Raw genomic sequence first — 28,000 nt, 5'->3', positions numbered from 1 at the left:
ACCACACAGGAAGTAACACAAAAGGATCTTGTTTTTATTGACTTTTAAAAAATTCTTATTTTGCACACAAATATACAAAGTAATCATTATAACAATAATGACAATTCTCTCAAGATTGGTATTTATACAGTATGAAATTTGCTCAGAATTGAGCCCATGCCCCTGGGATTATTTTTTCAAGGGTAGGAAAGCTGGTGACATGCACAGTTTGTTCCAAGAATGGATGCACTCTGTCCAAAAGAGTCCTCATTTATGCCTTCTCTCTCTTTCTGCCCACTATAACCTGGTTAGATTGCTCAGTGGCCCATAGTGCATCTCTTCCAGGCAGCATCAACCATAAAACCATCTGCCAGAGTATCATGACCACCCAAGGAATGGGCCAAGGCACTGGAAGAATGCTCTCCAGGCGCTCCCCGGTGAGACAGGGCGTAGAAGTTCTTCACAGAAGAAACATCTCTTATGGTCTGTGAAACCTGGAGGGGAGAAGATGGGGACAGCATTGTTACAAAGCTACGTTTTTAGTCACCAGCGGTTTGCTTGGGGTAGCTGACTGAGGAGCAGGCTATTTTTAGGGAAGTGCAGCGCTCAGAGAAAGCAACTCTGCTAGCGGGGTCACTGTTACAGACAGGGAGAGTTGCGGTTATAGGGAATCTGGAGGTGCCTACAGCCGCATTTATCAAGGATGTCAGGATTTGCTGCTGTGTGCTGATTTTGGTTCTGCTATATTGAGTTCAGGCTATCTTAAGCTCTCAGAACATGCAGGTTTTCTAACAATAGCCCTGGAAGTTGCTACGAAAACACTTTCACTGACCTCGTCAAGTGTTTGCTGGATGCGTGCACTTCCATTTCGTTGCTTTTGAACTCGTTCAGCTCCTTCCGTATTGCCGCCTGCAGGACACAAGCAATGACAGTCATTAAGAGGAGTCCAATGGGATCCCTGATTCTGGAAGAATTGTGGCAGAATTGTAATTAAGCAAATTATGCAGAACTGGACTCAGGTACCTTGTCAGCTGCAGACAACCTGGTCCAGGGCTTGTCTGCACGCCTGTCGTAGTCCTGAGCTTTAGCCACCTCTACGTAATCACTGAAGCGGATCAGGATTTTTCTGTCCCGCAGTTCATCTACTGTAGGTCGCTGGTTGAGCTGGAACACAGGTTTAGAGAAGCACAATTAGTAAATATCAATCCTAACCTTTGATAATTTTAGCACAATTTAATATAGCATTATTATTGTCCTGCAAAGCCATTTATAACCATTTCTCTGAACCTCGTCTCCCACAGAGTACACAGGCTGATAGACCTCAGATAGAGAATGCTTATCTGTACAATCTCTATGTTTGCCTGACATTTATTTTTTTGATTGTTGAATGCTATCCCAGTCTCAGATGCTTGGTAAGCTTGTCTCACATGAAGGCCAGTGCTGATTCCGTGCATGTGCCCAGGGTTGGGTGTTGCAGTGAGCAACCCCAGCTCTCAACATGAGAAGTGCAAGGCTGTGGAGCTGTGTGTGTGTGTGTGTGTGTCTGTCTGTGTGTGTGTGTAAATGTCCCATTATTCTGAACAGCAGGTGTTAAATACCCCCTGCAACACTTTTTATAAGACCACCGAACAGATTTTAATTAGATTGGCATTTGTGTGTATTTTTGCAGACATATGACTTGGTTGCTTTTAACTTGATTTGCCCACATCATTATACCATCATGTTATGGGCCATAAATAAGGGGAGAAACGTTTAATGGTGGGTCAAGGCCAACATACCTTTCTGTTGAGCCGCTGTTTGATTTCCCTCCTCTCTTCCTGTTCCGTCTGATCATTCCTCTCTGAAAGGCAGGAGAGAATCATGTCTCATGAAAACCAGTGACATATACTGTGCAAGGCGAAGAGTTACACACTTATTCCTAAAGGAAATCTGTGCAGGCATCCATTATTAACAGGAGGCAAGAAATTATATATTCTCTTCTATGTATTATATTGATTTACTTCAACCCCTTTCAATTATCTGGTTGTACATCTTAAGGAAATAGAGCCATGAAAGGTAAAGGTAGTGAATAATGTAGAAAGCGTCTGTCACAGGACACTCAAAAGAGGCTTTGATAACTAAATGGATTAGCAATTGTTATCCTTCCTAAGGTCAGAAATGTTTGTGTTACACTGCCTATTTGTAGTTTTTTAAATGCGCATATTCTGCCTTTTTTCCTATTGAAATAACCAGACAACGTCCTCTTCTCTGGATTTAAACAGCACAGCAATCAGGGCTGTCACGACTCCGGAGGTAATACTGAAGTGCAGGACTTCGGTGGGGTGGGAAATGTACAGGACACTCAAAGAGGCGCTAATAACTATATGGATTTGCAATTTTCATCTTTCCTAAGGTCAGAAATGTCTACGTTACACGAACGTTGGTTCGTGTGTTATCGGGATGATACAACCTTTTAAGCGCTGTTTAAGTAATGAATAATTGAATTTCGGAATCAGTCCAGAAGGGCGATTGTATTATCACTAAATAAGAGGTATGGAGAGTAAAGGTTAGAATTGAGAAAGGATTTTTAGTTTAAAAAAAAAAAAAACTGCAGCGTGGAATCCCCGCCACCCCCTGCATACGGGATGTTTTAGACGGAATTCCCGTGTTTGGCTATATGATGATTTTATTGCTAGTCTTTGCTTTATAAGCAAAAGAAAATGGAGGTAACATGAAAATTTATAAGTTTATAGTTAACCAGAGAAAACAGAAATCCAAAAGCTCTTGCTTTCGTCTTAGGATAAGCAGCTGGGGTATATCGGACAGCAGATTTCGGTTTATAAGTTAAATTATTACACTTTATAATTCTTCGTAAAAATGTGGATTGCTATTAAATATAAAAAATATTGTTATATTCTTCATAATATGCTAGCATTATAATATGCTAACATCCAATTAATACTCACTTAAGTTAACTGTCAAAAGTAAACACGTTTACTGGAAACATCCAGTTATACCATCCCAATTTTTAAAAAGTGACCAATATACTCACGTTTTAAAATATTTCTGCTTTCCAACTCTTCGACAGCCGGCCGTTGACTGAGCCTCCTGCGGAAAAACACCAGTATCACGTTCTGGACCATTTCGATTCAGTTCCTGAAACAGCGTCCTTTTAGGTCCAGTCTTAAAACATCAGCTTCCTCTGAGCAGATCTGCTCCAGCAGCGAGTCCTACAGGGGAATCCCAAGCGCTCCCATCTCCCATCTAAAACCTGACTTCCATGCGCTTGAGTCGAGCTGCACATCGGGAAAAAAGTCTCAATCTTCTCCGTTTTGTTCCTGCAATACCGACTTCTTCTCCCGGTTTACGAGCTTAAAGCCCTACAGATTATTTGTATAAAATATAAAATTATAAAACAGGCAACTTGGTGTCAATGCAAAAATAAATGGAATCGCAGCCTGTCGGATTCCCCGCACGGGCTGCGACCGCCGCCGCCGAGTGGAGTCAGTCTGTATTCTGCCTCGCAACCTGTGCGCGTTATTACAGGCGGTATCGGGATCCAGCCTCCTTTGTGTCGTAGGCAAAGTCCCGTCGAATTGGCATTACGTGAGAAATCCCCACGCACAGCCGCTAGTAAGTCCTGCTTCGCCAGATCCCGCGGAGAGGCTCGCCCTCTTATTGTTGGCAGATAGAAGGCGAGGTGTTTCCCCGCCGCATTCGCACAAGTCGCTGCATTTTTGCCAAAATATCACCGAATGCAGCATTTATGTTATAATCACATCGATTGTTTAATAAACTGCACGTCAGTCACGTCCATCTACCGGGATACTGGGTGATTTTTTTTCTAGTAAATATTAAATCCAAAGCTCCCGTAATAATCACGTTTTACAGGTTTTCTGTGTTTTGTACTGTATATTTACCCACGGTACAATTTCTACGGTGTATTTCTCCACATAATAGCAGCTTACAAGTATTTCTGCAAGATTTCCGTAAAACCAAGGGGGAATTTTTTTTTTCCTGCACAAACTGAGAAAAAGTCACGCTCAGTGAGAGACACACAGAAAACACCTGATTATACTGTCTAGCTGATCAAAAACCTAAATTGTATAGAAATAGCAGTCAATTTCCTTCTAGTACTGGATTGTTTTCCGTCATGCGTCCTTAATGGCACAACTGAGAAGAGAAGCACAATCCCACGGTCACCCAAAGCACCATTAGCAGTAAGAGGAGAACGGACAGGCTGTACGTGGTTTTTCAGCAGCCATATGAGCTGTCACGTTACATCAACCAGGGACATTTGTTTGAAGCTAACAGTCCTTGCTGGAGGACAGAGCCAATGCTGTAGTAGTTCAATCGATAATGACCGAGGTTTACTATACATTCAGGAGATTCAGCCACCCAGGTAAGATGGCGGTTACGTTGTCATAAGCACCATAGACATTTAATGGAAAACGATTAGGTCTAAAGACATTAACATCATGTTTACTATTTATCATTCTTCATTATTATGTGGCATTTAAATTCTGAAGGCACATGACACCGATACATCCTACCAAGGAGACACCTAAGTCGTTTTAGTACCTATAAAGACAAGCAATATAGCACAGTAAAGGGAAGTCAGTGTAGTCAGATACAGGAACCCCATCACAAAAGACTGTGGTACTACTCTGGACAGACAGATCATTTGGTTGTAGCCATCGCGTCAACACAGGCCAGAGGGACAGAGTGGTTGGCACAAAATTATGTCTCCACACTGAGGGCCACGTTTCAGGGCCAAGGTTGACAGATAGTGGGATCACCACTCAGTTCTACCCCAGTGACCCACTCCTCCAAGTCAGACCTTCGCAAGAGGACCTCGAGCGTAGGCCTGAGGGGGGCGTCTGTCCAAACACAGCCATCTGCCCGAGCTACACTGGGGTTATACGGCAAGATCATAGGCTGAAACTGGACCAGTGCCGCACTGGCAAATGATCCCAGCAGCACAACCCATGGTAAAATGCCCCCATTTCTCGTGGCCAGTCGCACACACTGTTGCGGGGGTCGACGTGCTTCCCCATACGTAATGCACTGGCACATACACTTGTGAAAAGAAGCAGAGAGGAGTTATTAATCCAAAGACCACATGAAGCATCAGTGTGTCGGTTCGGGATTTCCGAGTCCGCCCACGCGTTTGGAACACGCAGGGAGCACCTGCAGTGACACTCGCCTGAAATACCCCTTTTTCCGGCTCACATGATTTCCCGCTGTGGGTTTTCAGTACCACTGCAGCCCCATTGTCACCCAGAGGGCTACCGCTGCATGGATGAGACGTGTCAACAGCAGCAAGTCACGACTACATAATAAGAGCAGCCGAGAGGGGAGGGGCTTCGGAGAGATACATGAAAGTTTGAACAGATGAAATGGAAAATCTCTCCCTTAGTGCTGCTGAAGGCCATACATGATGTTATTGATTCCACTGTGTTGCCTAGCGACCACTACATACAGTGCAGGGAATAAAACACCCATTAAGAGCCTTGAGCGCATCAGAAGAGGATTTGCATTTCTAAAACTATGATTTACACTCAATCAATAATACACTATGTAAAAATAATAATAATTTAATTGCATCTTGTTGATGAGAAAAAGACCTGAAAATGGAGGCTATTTTAAAGCGGTCTTTTGGGACCACATACTAATATTCTGTAATGGAATGTGGCTGCATTGCTGGAGCAGAACAGGGACTGCAGAGTCACATAGGGCTCCAGCTCATGGAGTCACCACCTCCCCAGTGCTGCAGGAGAATGAGGACAGTCCTTGCACAACCAAGCAAACTGAGGAACGCAGTGCACCTTCTAAAAATAGAGCCGACCCTAACCTTTTAGCTAAAAATAACAGCTCTAGTCAAAGCGGGGCTGGGGGGGGGGGGTTGCAGAGGAGCTTATTGAGGTAATTTATTCTCCAGTCACATCGATACCGAGGGCCAGTTCTGCTGCAGTGCCCGCAGTTTTAATCATCTTCCTCCCACTGAAGCCCGTTCGCTCGCGCCGCATTGTTCTCATCCCCCTGCCTGGCTCGTGACTGCCGGCGATACGTAAGAGGCAGCGGGGGAGGCGGGGGCAGCGAGGCTGCCTTATTCTGAGGTTCCTGTGCTAAATATAGAAGCAGCGTTGTGCTTCTGGTGCAAGATTGATAAGTATGGATTTGTCTGAAAGCTAAAGATAGTACGTTCACCTAATGAGAGGTCACATGCTCAACGGGGAGGCTATAAATACCAAGGTGACTACGTAACAACCCCCCCCCCCCCCAAAAAAAAAAAAAAAAAAGAAGCCCACTAGTCTATACAGAATGACATGAAGCCTATAAATATGGAGAGCCATATCCATGGTACCAACATTCCTGTGTGTATTGGTATGCGCACACATGCATGTGGAGGAACTAAAACGAATGAGTAAAAGAAAAGACTAATGACTACTTACAGTATCCATGCAGCTTTGAATTTGCTCTTCACTGTGACTGATGCTATGGACCTTTTTCAGCAATGCTACACTTTATATCTACCTGAACTAAGACGTATATCCATAGCCGCTTACTGTTTTTGCCCATTTATTTGCTGGTCATTTTACTGGAACCATTCAGGGTTTCGGGGGGCTACAGCAAAGCTTCTCCTGGGACTTCGAAAAGCAGCCTGCTGGTTACCAGTCTATGTCCATAAAGACGACTCTGCCCTGTTGCCCTCTGTCAACAGAATAAGCATCGCTGTAAAAAAATCCTTACGCTGTAATGACTGGTGCACCTCGTACTGCAATAACAAATAGTAAAACAGAATTTAATTTAAAAAATCAATTTAGCAACATTGACCCTGTGACTCCCAATCGCACATCAGTCTGTGAGGAACAGCCTCACCTTAATGAAGGCCCAGCTGATGCAATAACGAACGCTGAATCTGTGCTTTCCTACTACACTAAGCCCAATACCTTTGCTGATTGAAATACCCATTTCAGAACTCAATACACTGACGACCACCATGGAAAACAGGCAAACTAGACAGCTTAATAGTATCTGACAGCTGAAATTCCTTTCTGCCTTTTAGGAAGGTCATAACACATGTGAAAGAACACCTGTCTGTTTTGGTTTTTACATCAGAGATACTGCTAACGTGATTTCCACAAAGAAAATGATGACTCTTATTTTTTTTCCAAATAGATGAATATAAATAGTGCTGAGAGACAGGGTGTTCAGTACTCAGGGAGTTTGTGGTTTGAGTTCTGAGAAGATGTGAATTTCTTCTTACATGTGAATAAAGGACAACTGGAGAACTGCTCTGAACACTACATGATCAGATGTATCTCAGGGATGTTAAATAGTGGGTAAACACATATCTTAATAGTTGTAATGATGTGTTTAGTTACACCATATATATATTTGTGTGTCATTTTGTCAAAACTTATTTAAAAACTCGCTGTTAAATATCCTGTTCCACCCTCAGTTTCTTATTCTCATTTTCAAGAGGTAAGAATCAGCACAAAATGTGCAATAGTTTTAAAGGAAGTGTGAAAAGACGTTATGAAAAGTTCTATTCATCTGCATTTTTTTTATTACTCTGAAACGCCGGCCATCTGTGATTGATGATGTGAATCCTTTGGCACAATAGAAATTGCATCAAGTGTGACATCAGTTGATGACTGACAAACAAAATAATCACAGATAAACAATGTTCACTTTCTTTTTCAAGCAAAGCGTGGGAGTGTGAAAAAATTATTAATACGCTTTTCAAATTTAATTCTTATGCAGAACATTTAATTTGTATTGAGCACAGTAAGTGACATTACTCCTCTTAATATTAAATATCCTGGCTATGAATATAGAGACTGGGTGATGCAAAGCCCTACATACATAAAAAGTTCAATATTATGCTAAAAACATGAAATGTCAGGACATACACTCATAATTTCACTGCTTGGACAGTCAAATTCTGCAGAAACAGCTGTATGTTGGAGCCAGACGGTTTTAAATGCTACATGGACCCGGCTTATGGTGGTAAGTGGGCGTCTACGAGTGTCTACTTCAATCGAAACACTGTGACAAACTCATCAGATGATCTTATGTTATGACCTTAACAGCTTAACACTTTAAAACAGTGTGAAGGTCCCTAGCCATGCAGACATGAAAATATTCACAAACTGTAGTACTGAGAATGTAATGAACTGTCCAGTGCTGGTGCAAAGACAAGAGTTGGTTGCATCATCAGCTGAAATGCTGACAGGTAAAAAATGTGTTTTCCCAGGTGTAGACTGACAGGTTGTTCAGCACTTAGACCAAATGATGCCTCTATCACCATGAGGTCAGATGATCCTTCATTCCACAGTATTGATTCATGCCCTATTATGCAACCCGGCGGCAGGCTGTGTCTTTATATAACCTGTTTGTTTAGTGTCTGCCCTGAATGGACACTGCTACAGTGTCATAAAGCACTGGGCTCCGGATGTTTTTAGAAGCTTTAAACAAGGTTTCGTAGGACAATGTCCCAGTCTCAGAATAGTGTTAAGTTACTATTTTTATCTGGCTCTGCTGAGAGTGGCTGTTACTAAAGCCAGGTGTTCTTGTGTAAAATATTCCATGCCTGGTATTTTGAGGAGCAGTACAGCACTGTCCAGTGTCCAGTGGGCCATGTCCAGCCTCCACGATGCTCTTGACGTTGTCTCTGTGCCTGTAGGCCACTGGCTGTTCCTCTCCTGCTAATCCTTCCTCCTGCCATCTGCTTCCATCATCCATCCAACACCAGCAGCTTCACAGCTTATGGTCATTTTTTTTAAGGCGGTACATGACGTCACGTTTAAGGACATAGAATTCTAACCTTGATGGATACTGGTTAAAATTCCAGGAGAGACCTGGTTCTTGTTCTGTTGACCATGTACTTAAAATTCATCCATCAGATTATCCAGTTGTAAAATTAAAATGATCTGTAAAATGTTTTATAAACACTCTGTCTAAGCAAAAAAAAAAAAAAACAGTAATGTAATATTTAGTTTCATTTGATACTTCACTGACTACAGTTCCCAAGATAGCATGTAGTTTCTCTTATATGGAGAGAGGCAGCTCTGGACTGGAAATTGCCAACCAAAAAGCTCCACCTGCAATATAAAGAGCTCCATTTACCTCTCACTGTTTATCTAGGACAATAACGCAGAGCCGCTCTCTGCTTCTCACTATACCTCACAGATAAGGTCCTGGGAATTCAGGGGCAATGCTAAATGGTGACTATTATTGTGTCCCTAACTTAAAAATTTATTTTTAAATTTCCTACAACAAGCCATTTGTTACAATATGGATATTTCTGGTTTTAGTTCATAAAAATACATTTGATTTCCTTGTACAGAATGTAAGCTTGAAATGCAAATAATCCATAACAGCAAATCACCGGTATCAGCAAAAAGCACATGAACTGGGTAACATTGATTATCTTATTACAATTGCATCTGTCAAGGGGGGCCATTATATATTGGGCAAGAAAACAGTCAGTTTTTGTAGTCTATGTGTTGGGAGCAGAAAAAATGGTAAATGTAAGGATCTGAGCGACTTTGACCCACTAAAACATGACATGGGTCCTCCTTTTACGACGCCTGTTTCTGAAACATGATTGCATAAAACTGTGGCCAGGATCAGTTTCAAAGAAGCAGAAAGGCTGACTGCAGTGATCAAAGAAGGTTCTGTGTTGTAAGATTAAGATAAACACACAAACACAAGATCTATGGCAAACACTCTTCCATGTCTTTTTTAGACCCTGTCGCATAAAAGTGTGACTGAGTTTTAAGCAGTAGAGAATGTCAGTCTAAAATGACACAAACACACACTACAACTAATCAATGATAATACACACAACTACTTAGAACATACACACAAAACAAGAATAATTTCTAATTAACCAGATGATTAATTAATTGACCAGACTTTTATGATTTGTAAAATAATACTAAGTTGTGCAAATGAACAATAATGTATCATTATTATTCTGTTTTTATCTATATAAAGACATTAGAAAATATTCAAAATACCCCCTATGCACTTGAAAATTCTTTCCAAAACTTTTAAATTTGTAATTCACAATTACTCTGTAGTAATGTGTTTTATTATTTTAATAAAGCCTCTTTTGCCAGATTTGAAGCAGACAACTTGTCTCAAAGGGACGATGGACAATGGACCTAATGGTTACGAAGGCATGCTTGTGATTGAAAGGTTGTTGGTTTGAATCCCCGACTAGTGAGATACCCTGAGCAAGATACCACCCCCCATGCATGGCTCCTCCGGGCACTAAATAAGCGATGCCCACTGCAATCTCACATACGTGTTAAATGCAGAGGACCCATTTTGTTGTTGTGCTGTGGTGTGTCAACAATGACAATTAATCACCTTCACTATGACAGAGTTGTGAGGATTCCCCCTGTGTTAGTGACTGATATGAGTCACCCAGGTCATATTGTCATACAGATAATGTTCTGTGGCCCTTAGTGACATTCACACTCACTTGGCGAGCTTGGTCTCGATCTGCTGCCGGATCAGCTGCCGCTCTAGGTCGCTGCGCGAGGGGAAGATGTTCCTCTCTTCCAGCTCCTGTTTGCTGGGCCGGTTTCGCAGTTTCACGGCTAGGAGCTCCTTCTTCATCCTGCGTGGCAGCGTTCCTGTGACACACACACACAGAGGAGGACACACTCACACTTACTGACTGTTCATAGTACACAACTGTACGTGGTTACAGTCCGCTCACAATGCATGCATTACAAAATTAAATGTGTGCATTTACGGTCTGCTCACAAAACACATGTATACATTCACAATGCATAAAGACTAATCACAATATACCAAAAACATGTCCCCCCAATCTGGTCCCCACAATGTAATAATTACAAAAACACATACACAAACAAGATGTATCAGCTGAGCTTTTATGTCAGACTATCTGTGATGATCATTACACACTCACCAGAGATGACTGAGTTGTTCCAGCTGTCTTGGTTAATTGAGAAGCCATCTCTGTGAAAGGTATCCTGCCACAGGTTCTCCTTGTTCTCCTCACAGTCCTTCCTGCTCTCAGCTTCATCTGGTCTGCCCTGATCTACGCTGCACAGCTGACCCTCAGACCGGCGCTTTGGAGATGAGCGGGCTTCTCTCCCACGAAAGCTGAGGAGAAAGCAAGTATCGGCGTCCGTCGGTCACTAACCAGGGAGATGAGCTCGAGGGGAACGTCAAGATGTGGCGGCACAAGGGCTCACCTGTCCTGTCGGTGCTTGGTGGCTAGGGCACGATGCAGTTCCTCAATGATGCAGCTAGGGGGCAGTGACGAATGAAGCTTTGTCAGGTGAGGTGACCCTGTCGGGGTGGAGCTCTGTCCTCGCAGAGTAGGTGAGTCTTTGGGGAAGGCAGAGATCTTCTGCTGGGGGGATTGGGAGAATCTGCCCGAGTCTGGAGAGAGAAAGACTGACATTGAGCAAAGACTGTTACTCACTGTACTTCTCTCTGATTCAAACCACACTCTTTCAGAGCCCCTGACCTTCCATAGTCCCGTGTTTGGGCAGCGTTTTGGCAACGAGACTGGGCGGGGGGGCTGCGCCGGTGTCCCCCACTACTGTGTCTTCCCCGGCTTCTTCTTTCCCTTCGTGGTTTTCGCAAATTTCCTCAGAGACAGCACCAGCACAGTCATCCTGCTGGTCCTGCACTCCCACGACGGCGTTCAGTTTCCCCAGTACGTCACTGGGATGTGTAGTGATTCGCCCTGCTGGTAGAAAAATACTTACGCTCACATATTATCGTCCATTTGGCAGCTCTTGATCTGGTATCAGTGTGCAGGGTAGCTGTGAGTAATTCAATTCACTTTTCAAGTGGTATCTACTCCCACCTAGTGGTGCGCGTGTGAACTGACAACTTTCCAGACAAATGGCACCAGGGGAGACAGGGCACATGTATCTTAACACGTATAGCTGAGACATACAATTTGTTCTACTTGTGAATAGATTATTCTGCATCATACCCAGTAAATAAATAAAAACCCCACCCCAATAATATCACTACTCTGTCCCAGAAGTGACTGAAATTCTCCTCAAAGCCATGGAGTCTGTTCTAAGGATCATCTAACCTGCTAATGGACAATCCTTATCAGAGTCCATGTCATCCAGGGTCCACTCCTCCTTCTCCCCCATGTCAGAGCTGCCCTGTGGGGAGGGGTCTGAATCCAGAGGACCCTGTGCACAGGCCAGTACCAAATCTACAATGGGAAATAGGAAAACATCACCATCACATAGCATTACAGCAGCTCACCCAGCCAGTGAGTATTCTGATTAGGGCTGGTGGCTGCCTGGCTCCTCTTCCAGGGGCAGGATGGACATGCAGAAATGCCAGAACTCCCATACAGTACAGTGGGCCCCCGAAATCCATGGTATTAGTATCTGCAGTTGCAGTTGTCTGAGGTTTACCCCGATCCCAAAAAATGGGACAATTCTAGAAATAAAGTTTAGAAGTATAAAAAGCATGATTTTCATTACCCCGTCATCCCTTGATAGTGATACACAATATTTTTTCTTGAAAATTAGGTTAAAATATCAGAATCGCATTCATTTGAGGAAGCCACACTGTGGATTGCTATATTATAATGAACCATGTATTTTATTATTACTGCATTTAACGTTGGTATTGTCTTACTGTGCAAAATTTATCAATTATACTTTGCTATATGTATGTACACAAACATCACGTTATGTACGGGGTCTGCGGATGATGCGGATGGTTTGCTGTTATCCACAGTTTTGACCATCCAAGGTAGGTCTTGGAACGTGTGACACATGGATACAGGGGAGACTGCTGTACTCATACCATGGGAAACAAACATCACTGTATCACAAATTTATAAGTATCTATGTCAATGTTTAATGCACTAAATGGGTTGCATTTTGCCCCCTGACTGGCTCTGCATGTTTGCTAATAAAATGAAGAGACAACATGCATCCACAATCACTGCCTGCTGCAACTTAACAGCTTGAGTATTCACGTCAGTATACGTTTTCTTTTAGCATTAATCTCAAACATGTATAAAGCTAATTCTCACATTATATAAAAAAACTCATGCCATTAAACCACTTTAAAAAAAAAAAAAAATAGAGTATTTATTGTGTTTTTAAGATTTTATCCGTCCATCACTTATCCAGTACAAGCCTGCAGGGGGCAATAATTTCACTATTAAAGGTAAATATTTTAAATTGAGTAAATAGACTTAGTTTTCATTCACATTAATACCCTGCAGTGAAGCTCAGCCGGTCAGGTAAGGATAGTGACCAAAGCTGCTCGGATATGGGGGTGTGTTCTGTCACCTGTTGATTGACTGATTGGTGGCCTGTAGACCCTCCCTTTCATTCCTATATGTATGGTAGCACCAGCCCCACCCAGCTCTGCCCAGCCCCGCCCAGCCCCACCCAGCCCTGCCCAGTCCCGCTCACCTGCCCCAGCCACGCTTGACTGCTCCATTCTGACAAGCTCGGCCCGGTTCTGCCGCGCTGCCGCCTTCTTCTCCAGAGCTGTGGGATGTAGCCAAATGCCACAGTCACCATGGCTGCCAGTCCTTCCAGCTCATGCACGCACACACACACTTTATTAAACTCCACTAAACACAGTGATCGCCACTCAGATGTTGCTGCTTACTTTCACCACCGAATGTCCACATCTCACCTGTGGAGCTCGGCTTCAGCTTCTCATTTTTCTTTTTCCTCCATTTCCACGGCTTAAACATCCGGCTCAGGGAGGCCAGCTTGCTCCTGCGGCCAATGGGAGGCGTCCGGAGCCCGGTAACCAGTCCCGCGGAATGCAGCGCCCTCTGCTGGTCCAGTGTACAGAGCCCTGTAACCAGTCCTGCGGAATGCAGCGCCCTCTGCTGGTCCAGTGTACAGAGCCCGGTAACCAGTCCCGCGGAATGCAGTGCCCTCTGCTGGTCCATTACATCTATAGCAAAAACCAAACTGAACCTTACTTTGATGCTAAGGCAATAATTTCATCCAAGTAATTACTGTTGCAGTCACAAAGCACATTCAGCTGATTACTTATCCATTGCTTTAGGTGGGTATTTTCTGAAGAAATGTGAGTTAAGTCTCATGAGTTATGGAAAAATAGCAGCTTGGGTTTCAACCTGTTTACAAATTCATGCCTTCAGTCAGGGTCAGCAGCTCTGTAACCCTCACACGCACATCTCACCCAGCCATACAGACCATGTTCCTCTTTCAGATGGAGCTTGAGAGCACAAAGGCGTGTTGCCTTACACTGCGTAGCTTCATACTCTGCCGTTTGCCTTTAAGGTTTTCTGCAGAAGACTTGACTATCATTTTGGGCAGTGTTTCCCAATCTGGGAGCTGGGAGGGAGCAATAATGTGGACTGTCTGACAGGGAGCTGGGGGGGAGCAAAAATGTGGACTGTCTGACAGGGAGCTCAGAGGGAGCAAAAATGTGGACTGTCTGACAGGGAGCTCAGAGGGAGCAAAAATGTGGACTGTCTGACAGGGAGCTGGGGGGAGCAAAAATGTGGACTGTCTGACAGGGAGCTGGGGGGGAGCAAAAATGTGGACTGTCTGACAGGGAGCTGGGGGGGAGCAAAAATGTGGACTGTCTGACAGGGAGCTGGGAGGGAGCAAAAATGTGGGGTCCCCGAGGACTGGATTGGGAAATGCTGATTTAGGGGTTTTGTTGCAACATTAACTGAAATGTATGATGAAAATAGCAGAAGATGTGTTATTCTACTGAAGGAATGATGCACAACCTTTACCAGATACTGCTGAACTGGGGGTAATATGGTGCAGGACAGAAGATTCCCTTTGTTGTTTTTCCATTAGTCATCTTGTGAATATTTCATAGCTGACATACAGTACGATCTTACTGTGAGGTGACATGTCTTCCCTCCCTGAGCTTCAGTGTCGCTGGCAGATCCTCCATATTACACACCCTGGCTTATCTGTTTTGATAAAAATTACACGATTTTACCAATACCCTGAAAATGCTGCCTCATCTAGCCTCATTCAGATTTTAGCTAAGTTAAAGCATGCATTTTTTTTTATATTTTGGAAATATAGCTATTCATAACTTTTCAGGGTATTTATGGGTATTACGCACATCCTGCTCAAGCCTAAATGAGAGATTTGCTTTGTACAGCATGAATTGCCATTTTACATGCATCTGCAAACCTCTGTGATTTATTTTTACTACTGTACACTGTGAGATAAGCAAGTTTTTACCGCACAGGGTTTGGGAAACACTCCTCTGCGACTCACTCCAGTGCGTCCACTGAGGCCAGTAAAGCAGTTTCACTGCAGTGTCGACCTACCAGTGCCACCCCACCCAGGAGACAGATGCAGCACCATCATCCTACAGCTACGTCAATATGGCATGCAGGAAGGGACAAAAATACGTGCAAATTCAGATGTGGCCAAATACCTCAGCCACAGTTCTGCCAAGTCAGGGCCTTTTAAAGGCAGCGGGGGCCACCCGAGAATGTGGAAATGACTGCTTGTGGGCAGATATGTCCTCCCCATTCAAGGCGGGGGAGGGCCCACAAACACCACCCTAGGTATCCGGAGCATGAGTCTGCCCCAGTAACCATAAGCACAGAATCCAGGTCAGCCAGAGAGGCGATGCAGCGGTCAGCTTGCTGTTGTCATGGATACAGCTCCTCAGAGGCACAGTATCACAATTCGGTGTGGAGAATCTGTGTGTATGTGTGTGTATGTGTGTGTGTGTGTGTGTGTGGGGGGGGGGGGTTGCTGGGTAGAACAGTACGGATGGATGGGGGTTGTTAGGTGGAGGACATGGTTGCTGGAGGAGTACAGTGATTGGGGCACTGTGTGGTGGTGGTGGGGGGGGGGTGGGGGCTTGTTGCTATGCGGTGAGGCTCCCACAGAAGACCTACAGCAGCCAATCACAGCCAGTCCACACTTCCAGCATCCCTCGATTTGCAACACGAGGAAAGCAATTTTAAAAACGATTCAACAGAAATCAGAGCTTCAGTATAGCCCTTATCTACCATTTTACAGCATTAAGACATTTTCTATCTATCTATCTATCTATCTATCTATCTATCTATATGCAGGGTCCAACTTCATAAATATAATGTGGCTGTTGGTGATCAGTTCAGTTTTTTGTGGTTTACTGGTACTGGGGGGATGGAAGCTGGGTAATTTTCTTTTAGGGGCACTCTGAGACTTTCCTGAATCAAGTGTGTTACTCGATGTCACAAGAAAGGTGAATGCTTCATCGTCTGGCATGGTTCTGGGGGTGTGCAGTGGAATATGCGTAACTGCAGTGTGTAATGCAAAGACTACAGTGTTCACTGACCATTTGACAGTGTTTGCAGTGCAGAGGGTACCCCTGCTGCACACGCAGCAGAATGCAACCCTGGCAGCAATGGCCCAGCGTCAGGCTGTAGTAGCACAGCATGCTGCCAGTAATAAGTGGTGCATCCTGCACTGCGTTCCAACAAGGAGAGACTCGACGTGTGCAGCCCAAAATGCAGAACTCTCTGCTACATCATATACTGTCACATGGACCTGTCATCACAGAAATTATGTTACAGTAGTTCTATATGTAGTGAGCTTTGCTCACATTTTACCACACTGTGCTCACAGCGTTTCAAAGGCTTTTATTTAGAGAAATAATAAAATAGAAACTTGTCTCACTCTCTTGCATTAATCTTGCCCCAGGTCACTTCAATAAAAATTTCTGCTGTGAGCGCAGTCTTACTGGATGACCAGGGCTCCTCCTTCACATATTTGACGTTAAATTAATCTGTACAACAGGGCAAATGACAAGAAGCCTAAAAACCCACACAGTGTCAAGTCGCGTTATAAAACCTATCGGTCCTAGTAGCCAGTGACATTACAGAAAGAGTAAATATCCAACATGTCCTGGAACTGGCTGTGACTCTGTGGCTGTGGTGACACAGTGAGCACAGTGACGCAGGTAGTGCTACAGTATGCATGCGCCTTATTCATGGACCAGGCTGTTTATACCTGTGAAATGTGGCCAAACTTATTCGCTCAGTTCTCCTTGGCTTTGAGGAACTGTGAGTCATTTGGCTAATAGCTACTGGAGATGGGAAAAAAATCAAGGACCCAAAGTGATTCATTATCCTCTGGGCTGTTAAAATGAATCTGGCCGGGCAGGATGCTGAAGGAGCGCTCCAAACCAAGGGAGATGTACTCAGACCATTAAGAACAATGTTGAGCCCTGCTCGATGGGCTCAGCTCAATAGGTATGTGTTTGTGAACCGAAATCAACTGCATTTTGTGCCAGAAAACTGATATAAGTATTGAGCAAAGAACGTATTAATCTGCCCCAACAGTGTAAAGTTATAAAGATTATGAGCAGCTAAGAAAATAAACTCAATAAATCAAGGGTTAAGGAGTGAAGAAGCCATCCACTGCTTTCTTAAGGTCCAAAGGTGTACAGCAGTGGGGTTGATTGTATGATACATTCCTGCCTCTGGCCCACACTGAATGCACTCCAGTGTCCCCCAATACTCCTAAGCAGTGAAAAGAATATGATGTCGAAATCGTCATCATGTTGCTGTAAAACTATGATTGTTTTACACGTCTGTCAAAGCCATTTCAAAACTTCCCCAAAAGTCACCCCAGTATTTGCAATGACCACCCAATACAGCAATGTGTTTGTTAGCTGAAATACACCAAGGATTATCAATACCTCATTGAGTCATTTAATTAAATAAATTATTAATTGAGCTGGTGAAATTGAACTAATACATGGAATGACTGGGGTGCCCCTAAGATATCAGTAACTTTTTTTGACTAAAGAGTAAACTCTTGTTAGTTGTTAATTGTGCTACTGTTAATTTGCATATGTTCTAATATTAAATTGTGTTTAATTTCTGAGCAAATATACACTTACTACCCAGATTTTAATTGTGTTCTTTGACTGATACTTGGCACAATACAGTATTTTCATCCAAACTACCTTCAGCATTATATTTAGTACTTAACGTCTTTAAAGAATTATGGGTATATTCCAAAGGAGGAGGGAGCAAATGCAGAGCATTTTGGGTAGCACAAGGAAACTCCACAGCATTACCCACCAATAAAGCATCTGTAGCTGATATTTACAGCAGTAAGGCGACTTTATGTTGACTTTCTATAACCAATTAACATAATAAACTATTCCATGACAGATGGGCCTTATGTGTGTCCAAAATCATGTGTATGCACGCAGCGTGTAACCTCTGCTGTAAGTTTGAGCCCCATGACGGACTGGCATCTAGGTGTTTCCTGCTTCGTGTGGTGGGGTCCGAGCTGACTGAGCCATTATAGAATGGATGAATTCTGTAAGCCCACAGACTGGATCAGGGGTGTCATTAGGCATGTTTTAAGGGGGGCTTTAGCCCCTAAAAATGTTTTAACCCCTCAAAATAAATGTGTATTTATTGGCCAAATAGGAGACAAATAGCTTTTTATATTATACATAAGCTTGCCATCGGCCGCCCTAGTAAAGACTCCCTATCCATTCATTTCTTACTATGCCCTTGGACTGGCTTATCTGCTGAGTAGCTTTTGACCCAGCTAACAGGGAACATTCCCAAACTTCAGCCAATGTTACATGAAGGTCTTTTCAAAGGTGGCAGAGAACATTCTTACTGTGCTGTTAATTGAATGTTATTTCCACGGGTTACATTTTAACAAAGGTTCTGTCAGTGTCAACTTAATACCTGAACATCCTTTTAATGCAATTAATGTAGTATCGTTTCATAATATAATTTTATATAAAGGCTATATGTACCTGAAACGCACCTTCCAGCCTCGAAGGCTCGAACCCATGACCTTTGATGAGTAACGAGGCAGCGTGACCTGCTGCTCTACTATGCCCGACATTTGTTAATATATTACAATAAAATCCTGTTATAGTGGACTCTCTTCCATAACGGACGAGGTCTGCTGGTCCCGGCCGTGCGCCCTTAAGAACAGGCAGAAAAATCATTGGATATAGCGGACTCCTGTTTGTTTCCAGTCTCTGTTCATTTAGCCTAATAAACCCCCATATATTTCCCCACACCACCCGCCTTTGAGTCCTTCGTCCCTCATGTCACGACACATAGGACAACAAGGTACCTATTACATGGCTTTGGATTTCAGAAATGAACTGTCGCAGCATGGGGAGGACATGTAAACGCCACCTGCGAAAAAGCAGGGGAAAGATTTGAGCTTCTAACCAAGAATGTGTACAGTGACAGTGTTACTCACAAAACCACCAGGCCACCTGATAAGAGGAACATGATATAACAGATATTAACTTGACTCATACATTTTGTATTCCTACAGCTTCTAGTTTGTGTACTGCAAACAATTTCATTGTCCACATAAAACAGAAAGAATGTTTGGAAGAAGCATTAGCTGACACCAAAAACAGCTCCTTTGTCAATACTGCTATAACTGCTGTAACTGCTGTAACTGCTATAACTGCTGTGACTGTTATAACTGCTGTAACTGCTGTAACTGCTGTAACTGTTGTAACTGCTATAACTGCTGTAACTGATGTATCTGCTATAACTGCTGTAACTGCTATAACTGCTGTAACTGCTATAACTGCTGTAACTGCTGTAACTGCTATAACTGCTGTAACTGCTATAACTGCTGTAACTGCTATAACTGCATCAAAGTGCTGCAGGCAGAGGAGCATGAACTGGCTTCAGGTTGAAGGTCTCACTGCTTCCTGTTCCTCTCTCCTCTCTTCCTGTTTACATAACACATCACTGCCTAAGCTTCCAGTTCAACAGAGACGCAGTACTTGAATACAGTTTCTTAATCTTCTGTGGTCGTGAAACTAGAATCTCCTCTGTGGCTAGAAAAAAAAGAGGAGGAGTAAGGGGGTGGTCCCTGAAAGATCTGGGGGGTCTCATCCTTTAGGATCCCTAATCTTGGTCCAGTTCCTGCTTCTGCCTTCAGTTCCCTCTGCATCGTACGGACCTGGGCTCAGTCACCTGGCCAGGCTGACAGGCTCAGAATCCTGCACCGATATTCCTGTTTATTCAATCTTAGCAGCAAATGCTGCATTGTGGATCGCAGCCAGCTGATTTGCGGGGCTTGTTTCTAGCCTGATAGAACACTTTTATTGGTTCCCAGTCCACTGCACTTAATCCCCTTCATCTAATGGCCCTTGGCTAAACCTGCCTTTAGCACAAAAGAAAAAATCCTTTTCAGCCAGTACATCTTATCAGGAAGAAGAGTACTTCATTACAGCTAAGGCTCTCCAGGGAAGAATTGAACTTTTTAAACCCAAAGTGGGCAGCGTGGATTAGATCACCTTATAGAAAAACCACGTGGATTCCTTCCCAACTCTCAGCCTCCTGCTGACAGCCAGATGGCCGATGGCAGCTGTACAGACAAGGTCAATCAGGTGTACAGCATCAGACATGCTGAGCTAAGCAAACGGACAAGCTGTGTTTCACTCTACGATCCCTTGCTTCTGCTATTATCTATGTATGCCCCCTTATGAAATTGCTATAAGTTTCATCACCTGACATTTTTCATTGCATCCATTGTCAAATCCATATATTTACTAAATATCTATTTACCTCAGTGTCTTGCTAAACCAAGAACCTCCTAGTAAGCATTCAGTCTGTCATACTGTCCAATGACATGAACACTAAGCTTCTACCTTTTTTTTTTCTTTGATGCTGATTGGATAGCTGATTCCTCTGTCCATTCATTTCCCACATACAAGGGTGCTGAGACTTTGTTAAGCTAGTTTGCAAGCCAATCCAAACACTTTCTCTAGTACAAATCAGAAATCCCACAATTAGGCATCGGACATCTAAGAGTAACAGGTCATGGGAAAATACATAATGGTATATTTGTATTAAATAGAAAGTAAAGATTAAATGTCTCAACTACATTTTCTTTGTGAATCAGTCCACATTAGTATATGACATACATCACATATTCGGGTTACCTTCACTGTCACAGGGTTGTCACTCGAACTGTACCCTCAAGGGCCTGTCAGTTGTACCCTAGCTGTCAGTAAATGTACATTTTAGTCTAATTTAATGTACATAAATGGACTCAAAGGAACATTTCTGTACCATTGGGGTACATTAATGTTGTTTGTACCTTGGGGGAAAAAACTGTACCAGGGCTGCACCATTATTTTACTGACAAAATCTTAGGTTTCTCGAGGTGACCCTTTGGTTTCCATCTGGGAAATGGGGATGCTACAGCTGACTGAGACTGTCAGACGACGTCCAGAAAAAGGAGCAAAGAGCAGCCAACAAATGGGCAGTAAAGCAAGAGAAGTGATAATGCTGTTTTACCCTTGAGCAGCTTTCTGATATTCTGAACAATATCTGAAGGATGTCCTGACTAATAAAATACTGTCAAATGAATAATTCAACCCAAATTCCTGTAATAAACACAGATATACTCCCAAAAAGCTGTGCTAAATGCGCAATAATATTGCAGTTTATTATTATTTACAGTTTGGCAGGTATCCCAGTGCAAAACATCCCAAACAGGGCCTCAAACACCTGCTACAAAACATGCAGACAGCTTACAAGCTACCTGACTCTTCAGCCTATGAATATTTGTTTACTCATCTATCTGGCCACACCAGGTCAGTCTCACACACGTCTCCTAAAGCATGTTTCCCAGTGGAGTATCTTATGAGTGTTTGGGTTTCAGCCTGCCTCATCTATGCAAAACAAATTTAGGTGCATCTCAGTATGAGCATTTAAACTGGAAATCAGAAGGAGGGAGAAGACAGTAAACACAATTACCGTTTCCAGACAAAAACTGACAGCAAAGGTTAATGGCCCATGGCAGTATGCAGCCATGTTCGTGACCAGCCAGTGTTGATTACGAAGCTAAATGATCCATAACCTTGTGTACCTGAGGTAGAGCTATAGGCCAGGTTTACTGTGTTCTGACAGCGCACCTTCACGTTCAAACACACATAAAGTCAAATCTCTGCTGGCATAGGAAGAGGATAAATGTACATAAATTCTTTCAGTGAGTTAGGTGTGAACGGCTATTACAGAAGCCAAACTGAATTCACTGGCTATGAAGCTGATTGTATAGATAACATGGATAACTACAGGTGCCACATATATTAGCTGCACCTGAAGCCCTCTTTGGCGTGCTTTAGCTCAGGGGGAGTGGGTCAGTGGGTGGCTGACACATGTCATACTAAGAGTATCTGGATTGCTGAAAAAGAGGTAAAGTATGTGAAGGCAAACTTGAAGCGGACAGGATAGCATGTGAGTGGAAAATGGATCGGACTCGATGAGCAGCATAATTCAACACGTGATCTTCAGCGCTGGAAACAGTGCTTACACACTGTTACACAGAAGGGGATTGCACACCTATAATCATGCTAGAGCACACTGGTGCTGTTTTCACAGCAACACATACACTAGTAATTCGTTTATTAATAGGATATTTTCACACATTCTACTTTTAGCCCACTGATAACAGCTTGTCTGTGAATACAGTAACACATATATGTGTGGTAAGTCAGGCTGGATGCAATGAGGAAAGAAAAATATCAAGGAGAACCTGAAGTAAGGAGAGTGCAGCTGGAATGCCTCTCCACCTGAATTCTGCAAGGTATAATCGGGAAGTTTATGTTTGAGAGCTTTTGACTCTATGTTCAATCCACAGCCTCTCAAAAGGCTGAATGAAAAGGATAATACTCTGACCTTTGTAGAGTCCTAACACCAAGCTGTACATGGAAATTATGTTCCTCATCCACTAATCTGTGAGGCAGGCCCTAACTGTAACTGAGCATTCTCTGGATTCTAGTGCCACGAGTTTATCATGTAGCAGGAAGAACATAGAAGTATACTGTATAAGTGTAACCATAACTGTGTATAATTAATACCTTGCCGTGCATGTATTACAGAGAAGGTTGCTGCAAACAGGGCAGAGGAAATGTAAGTCTGTAGGGGGAATGTAATCTTATTAGTCTTAAACATGTTCCTGCTTGTCTGACTGAATGAGATTCGAATTCTACATAAAGATCTTTAAGAATTTTCAACAGATACAACACTGGCATCATTTTTTAATAACAAATGTATTATTCTTCTTGAATGAAAAGCCCTTATATGATATAAGGCTAAACCCCTCACAGGACTTTATCACATAACTGCCAGATGACACATCTACTTCCTGAACATCTATGCATTTGCTGCACTTAATAACATAGGCATGGTTCTGTAAAGCAAGGGGTCATTTCTGCCCATGGAAGTAGTCAACTGTATCGTCTCCCTCCACTCAGACAATCCACAATGCACATTTACATTTGTTTTGGACACTTAAAGGTACATAAAATCTAGTATAGTATTTGCATGCATATTTGTACACACACATATATATATATATATATATATATATATATATATATATATATAAATATATAAATTCTATTCCAATTCTATATTGTATATAGATGTAATTCGGCATTATGTCTGCCTCATGTCTTCATGTTCTTGTCATTTATGTGAGTTGCTATTGCACCACAAAAATTTCCCCCTGGGGATAGATAATGTACCCTGAATCTGAATCTCAATTATTTTATCCCCGAGGTCCAAATTCCAACAGCAACGAAAAGCCAAGGTCCACTGATTCTGTCGACTCCAGAGGGGTCTCACTCAGCTGACCTGGGTGCTTCGTCGCGTGATCGTACAGCCCAGATTAAATTGTGTTTCAGTCCTGAGTCCACCAATCAAGTAGCCCTGCTGCAGAGAAGAGGTACAGACAGAAATAGCTATGATCAAAGGAATTTGAATGTTTTAGAAGAATTGGCAGGTAAAGTCATATATCTGACTCACTAGTGCAGTGCCAGTTTGTCAGCTTGCCACTGTGGGAGACTGCAATTTGTATGAAACTGTAACACTCATGATTTTCAAAAATAAGTCAGAACTCCTACACACACGTGTGTGTGTGTGTGTGTGTGTGTGTCTATGTATGTTTTTTAAATGGAAAAAAACCCAATAAACTCTGCTTGGATACCTGAGCTGTCAGAACAATGTCTAAATAAAGTTAAGACAGTACAGTATATGAAAGTTATCTACCAAGGACTGAACCTAGTGATCTTATGGAGCAGGTATGTCCAGTTGATATGTGGACAGGACAACATACAGATTCTTCAAACAAACTAACCCTTCTGATGATAATATAGACTAGAACAAACAAAATAAATAATTTTGTAACGAACAGACAACCATTAATGACCAATTAATACAATCATTAAGTGTAAATGCAACAATACATAATTAAACAGGAGTGTAGAATCTAAAAAATGTAACACAGAACAAGTAATAAAAGCCGTCCACTGTTCAGACAATGTTAATTTGAAATAGTAAATATAATGTTATCTCCGACACAACTTTCTGACGAACGGGAATTATACCACTCTGCACAATCTGGAGTAAATGCATTACATTCTTGATCAGTCTTAAGGATTTAATTACCACCAGCCTGCAAATAGGTTTAATTAATTGTATGAATATTCGCCCCTGCTCGTCACTTTTACTACGATTGCGTCAAAACAGTCAGTCAAATAGTGGCGAGGAAATCACGGCAGGATACAATACCCACGGTGACCCTTTAATTTACCTTAACATAAATGAGAAACTATACCCTAGCATGTAAGAAAATATAAATACACTAATAAGCAAATGACTAACTGCTGGTAAGATCGAACCGTCACAGTTACGGAGGACAGTACGCTAATGCCGTACGAGACACACGTGTCTGCCGTTTACACGTAATCTATTGTCGAAAACAACAGAAAAGTCAACCGTTAACGCGAAAGTAGCCGATCTCCTACACAGACTAATACACCACGTGTTACCATCATTTGTGAAGGATAATAATGCATAATCCATCACTTTATGAAAAAAAATATCCTATATGATGTCATAAAATGCAAAAGCAATAAATGACACGCATTAATTCAGAGATGACAGTAAGTCAACTAACCATGCAGTTGTATCAATGGTGACTGTCTTAAAGACAGTAACTTAAATTCGGATACAGTTAAATTGGGACGTTTTTGCGAGCAAAAACGAGTTTAATGAAACTGAGCGTATCTTTAAATAATAGTTCACATAAATGTAGCATCTCTTCGTCTCTTAACTAACGACAACTGTGCCAAATGGTGTTTGTGATTAATTACAGCAAAAGATAGCAAACCAATAGTAAATTTATTACAAACATAATCTATATATTAGGCTATATATTTTATCTGTTGCATTTTTCTGGTTAGTCGTCTCAAGCTAAATGTGTGATGCAATGCAATTCTGACTAGCAAGCATCACTCAGTTCAATAATTAGCTAAGTAAAATAATGCGTCTTAGCTTTATTTGGGTCAGTTTTACCATCCATCCAAGTGGGATGCAAATGAACATTTTTCTGGATTGTAGTCTAATATTTCGTGATCAGTCTGATATGAATAAAAATCACGTGTGTGAAATAGTTTTTATTTTGAAAAGGAATCCCCCATAAAAATGTAAGAGATCCCTTATGCTTACCGATACCCCGTGCCAGATCGATCGCGGATTCGGTGACGATGCTCGGGTCGCTTTGCGATCTGCCTCGTCGCAGCACACAATCCTCTATTCTATCCGATGTAGCCATGGAGACAGCGGAGTAATTTTTTTGCATAAAATGTTGAAAATCCTATCAGAGACCACCAAGGTCACCACCAGCCTGCACAGGTGAGGCTTTAAAACGCTCAGAGAAAAAGCAAGTTTGAGTTTCTATCAAGTCATGGGGAGGAATAATTCTTCCAGTTTTTGTTTTTTTTTTCTGTCATGTGTGGGAGGGGGGATACGGCTGAGTCCGTCCGTGAGCTGCAGTGTATGAAGCGGATGACTGGTGTTTTGACTCAGTCTAGCCGGCTTTGTGCAGCGTGGAGCGAAAACCCGGCAATTCCACACTGGAAGCGCATCTGATTCTCCATCATGAAAGCTGAGTTGTACAGACACGCAGTGTCGATCAGCTGGAAGACTCTGCTATAATCTGCGCAGAGTGAGGAGAACCAGCGAGTCACGTGTCTATTTTTACTTGTATAAAGTTACCAACAGTAATTGTTCTTAAACACTAATGCAACATGCCCTCTACATATATTCCATTATATGTTTGTCTATATATCAGCGCAGGGTCCGTATGTTCTAATGTTTTAGTTTTACTAAATGTTTGTTTAATCTTTACTGTTATGTTAATCTTTTCCTTCTCGCCCAGTAATTCCTCCTTTAACTTAATTGGTATACTGTCACGGTGGCCAGTCCTACCATGTACCACGCGTTCTCTTCCCTTTTGACCAGCAGGTGTCACTGGTCATGTTTCTTCCCCCCTCTCATCCCTATTGCGTATTATTTCCCTGTTTTAGGTTTAGCCCGCTTCTGCAACGCTGTATTATATTCTTATGATCCAAGTCTTTCCTAGTGTTTGCTATGTTTTTGTGCTCATTTAACGTTACTGATTCCACCTGTTGCTCGTTGTCTTGCTGCTCTTGCACTTTCATTGATTGGTTTTGTCATGATTCTCACCTGTTCCTTATTTGCCCTTGTTGTCTATATAGTTTTAAGTACCTACCCTCACTTTATTCTTCAAGGAGTTATTGTAGATGTTACTGCCTATTTTAGTTGTTACCCTGAATCAGTTATCTGCAGCCCTGGTTGTTCCCTAGTTCTGCTCCCTGTGTTTCCTCTTTTCTTGGATGTATTACATTCAGTTTAATTCTTATGTCCCCCCCCCCCCGCAGTCCCCTTATTTTGTGGTTTTCCCCTGTTATTTTGAGTTTTTTAATAACCCTTTGTTACTTGGAGCCGTCTGTAGATTGTCTGTCTTTTCCCTGCCTTCACCATGCCCTGCCATAACAATATAATGCATTAATAACTCAAATCCTTAAATAATTTCTTAAATCTGAATGCTTGTGTGGCTGAAAAATGAACGTTATCAATTTGCAGAGTAAAACAAACTAATTATATAATAATAATAATAATAATCATCATCATCTGGTGCCCCATCCTAGGTTTTCCTCTTTCCCTTCCTTGCACCCATAGCTTCCAGCATAGGCTCTGAGCTTCTGCCACCCTGTATAGGATAAGTTGGTATAGAAAATGAATGCATGGATGGGCAATAATAATAATATGTACATGCCCTGCCAAATTTTTCATGATTTTTTCTTGTTAATCACAAGCTTTATTTGGTGAAAACAATGAGCCTTAAACTTGCTGAGGTAAATCTCATGTATGACATTTCCTGAGATTTGCTTCTTACTGCAGCGAGAGGGCGAAAGAGGGCTAAAACTGTGACTGAAGACCTCTGCTTCAGGCCAGTCCAGTTAAGTGTATAATTGATTGAAAGAAATGAGTGAAAACTAGTAGGTGCATAGAGTTCCCTGTACAAGTCACAACTCATATATAGTAGCAATAACAAATGTAAAATGGATTTTCAGTATGTGAGGGTGGGGGACTGGTTGAAAACTCCATTTATCTTCAGAGCTACTTATACTGGATATCATACCCTGCATCCCTTCCCCCTCGTTCTCTCCCTCATGTGGTTCTAACAATCCACACCGGTTGCTTGTTTAATCTAACCTCTTTTTACAGCCCTCGTGTGGATCACCCCAGCTGCCTCTCGTCTGCTCCCTCGTCAGTGAGGTATAAAGGTGCCTCCCTGTCTCAAGCTCCCCAGTCCAGTCATTGGTGTTGCTGCCTGCATGTGCTCCCCAGTGTGCTGTGTGTCCAGTGTTCTTGCCTGATCCTCCATGATCCTCCCTACCCTGTTTTGACCCCTTGTGGGCCATTTCCTTTGCCCTGCTTGTAGTTTCCTTTAATAAAGCCCCTTTTGATTTTTCCCATGCCTGCCTTTGCCTCTGTCCTTGCCTTTGATGTGACATTGGACAGGCTTGCTGGGGTCTATCCTGGGCAGCATTAGACAGAAAGCATGGAAATACCCTGAAATGGAATCCACCACAGGGGTAATTTAGGGACACTGATGTCTCTGGAGTGTGGGGACACACTGCAAACTCCACA

The 28,000-nt window shown here is 42.6% G+C and overlaps 1 protein-coding gene across 4 annotated transcripts; it reads right to left on the bottom strand.

The window, feature by feature from the left end:
- Positions 1-13: 13 nt before the first annotated feature.
- On the bottom strand, positions 14-26,393 carry phactr3a (phosphatase and actin regulator 3a). 4 transcript variants are annotated; one of them, XM_023804967.2, is made up of 14 exons: positions 26,252-26,393; positions 25,490-25,979; positions 13,648-13,917; positions 13,419-13,496; positions 12,065-12,193; positions 11,483-11,707; positions 11,205-11,394; positions 10,916-11,112; positions 10,460-10,613; positions 3,011-3,066; positions 1,758-1,819; positions 1,003-1,143; positions 812-888; positions 14-473 (listed from the first exon to the last, which is right to left on the bottom strand). In XM_023804967.2, the coding sequence occupies exons 2-14, from the start codon at positions 25,620-25,622 to the stop codon at positions 458-460; spliced, it is 1,728 nt and encodes a 575-aa protein (XP_023660735.2). In that variant the 5' UTR covers positions 25,623-25,979; positions 26,252-26,393; the 3' UTR covers positions 14-457. The 4 variants fall into 4 exon arrangements, with proteins under 4 accessions (XP_023660735.2, XP_072569885.1, XP_072569886.1 ...); XM_072713784.1 differs by having other exon boundaries at positions 11,483-11,704; XM_072713785.1 differs by lacking the exon at positions 25,490-25,979.
- Between the last annotated feature and the right edge of the window lie 1,607 nt (positions 26,394-28,000).

Source organism: Paramormyrops kingsleyae, chromosome 6, assembly GCF_048594095.1.
Source record: "Paramormyrops kingsleyae isolate MSU_618 chromosome 6, PKINGS_0.4, whole genome shotgun sequence".
In the NCBI taxonomy this organism is placed as follows: domain Eukaryota; kingdom Metazoa; phylum Chordata; class Actinopteri; order Osteoglossiformes; family Mormyridae; genus Paramormyrops; species Paramormyrops kingsleyae.
The sequence above is the reverse complement of the archived record's forward strand: the minus strand, read 5'-3'. Positions and strand labels throughout refer to the sequence as shown.

Excerpts from the sequence above, each read along its gene's own strand:
- phactr3a (XM_023804967.2), bottom strand. The coding sequence starts at position 25,622 with ATGCAAAAAAATTACTCCGCTGTCTCCATGGCTACATCGGATAGAATA. Across the intron at positions 11,708-12,064 it reads TAAGGATTGTCCATTAGCAG|CAGGGCGAATCACTACACAT; the intron begins GTTAGATGATCC and ends TTTTTCTACCAG. Across the intron at positions 1,144-1,757 it reads AACAGCGGCTCAACAGAAAG|CTCAACCAGCGACCTACAGT; the intron begins GTATGTTGGCCT and ends CCTGTGTTCCAG.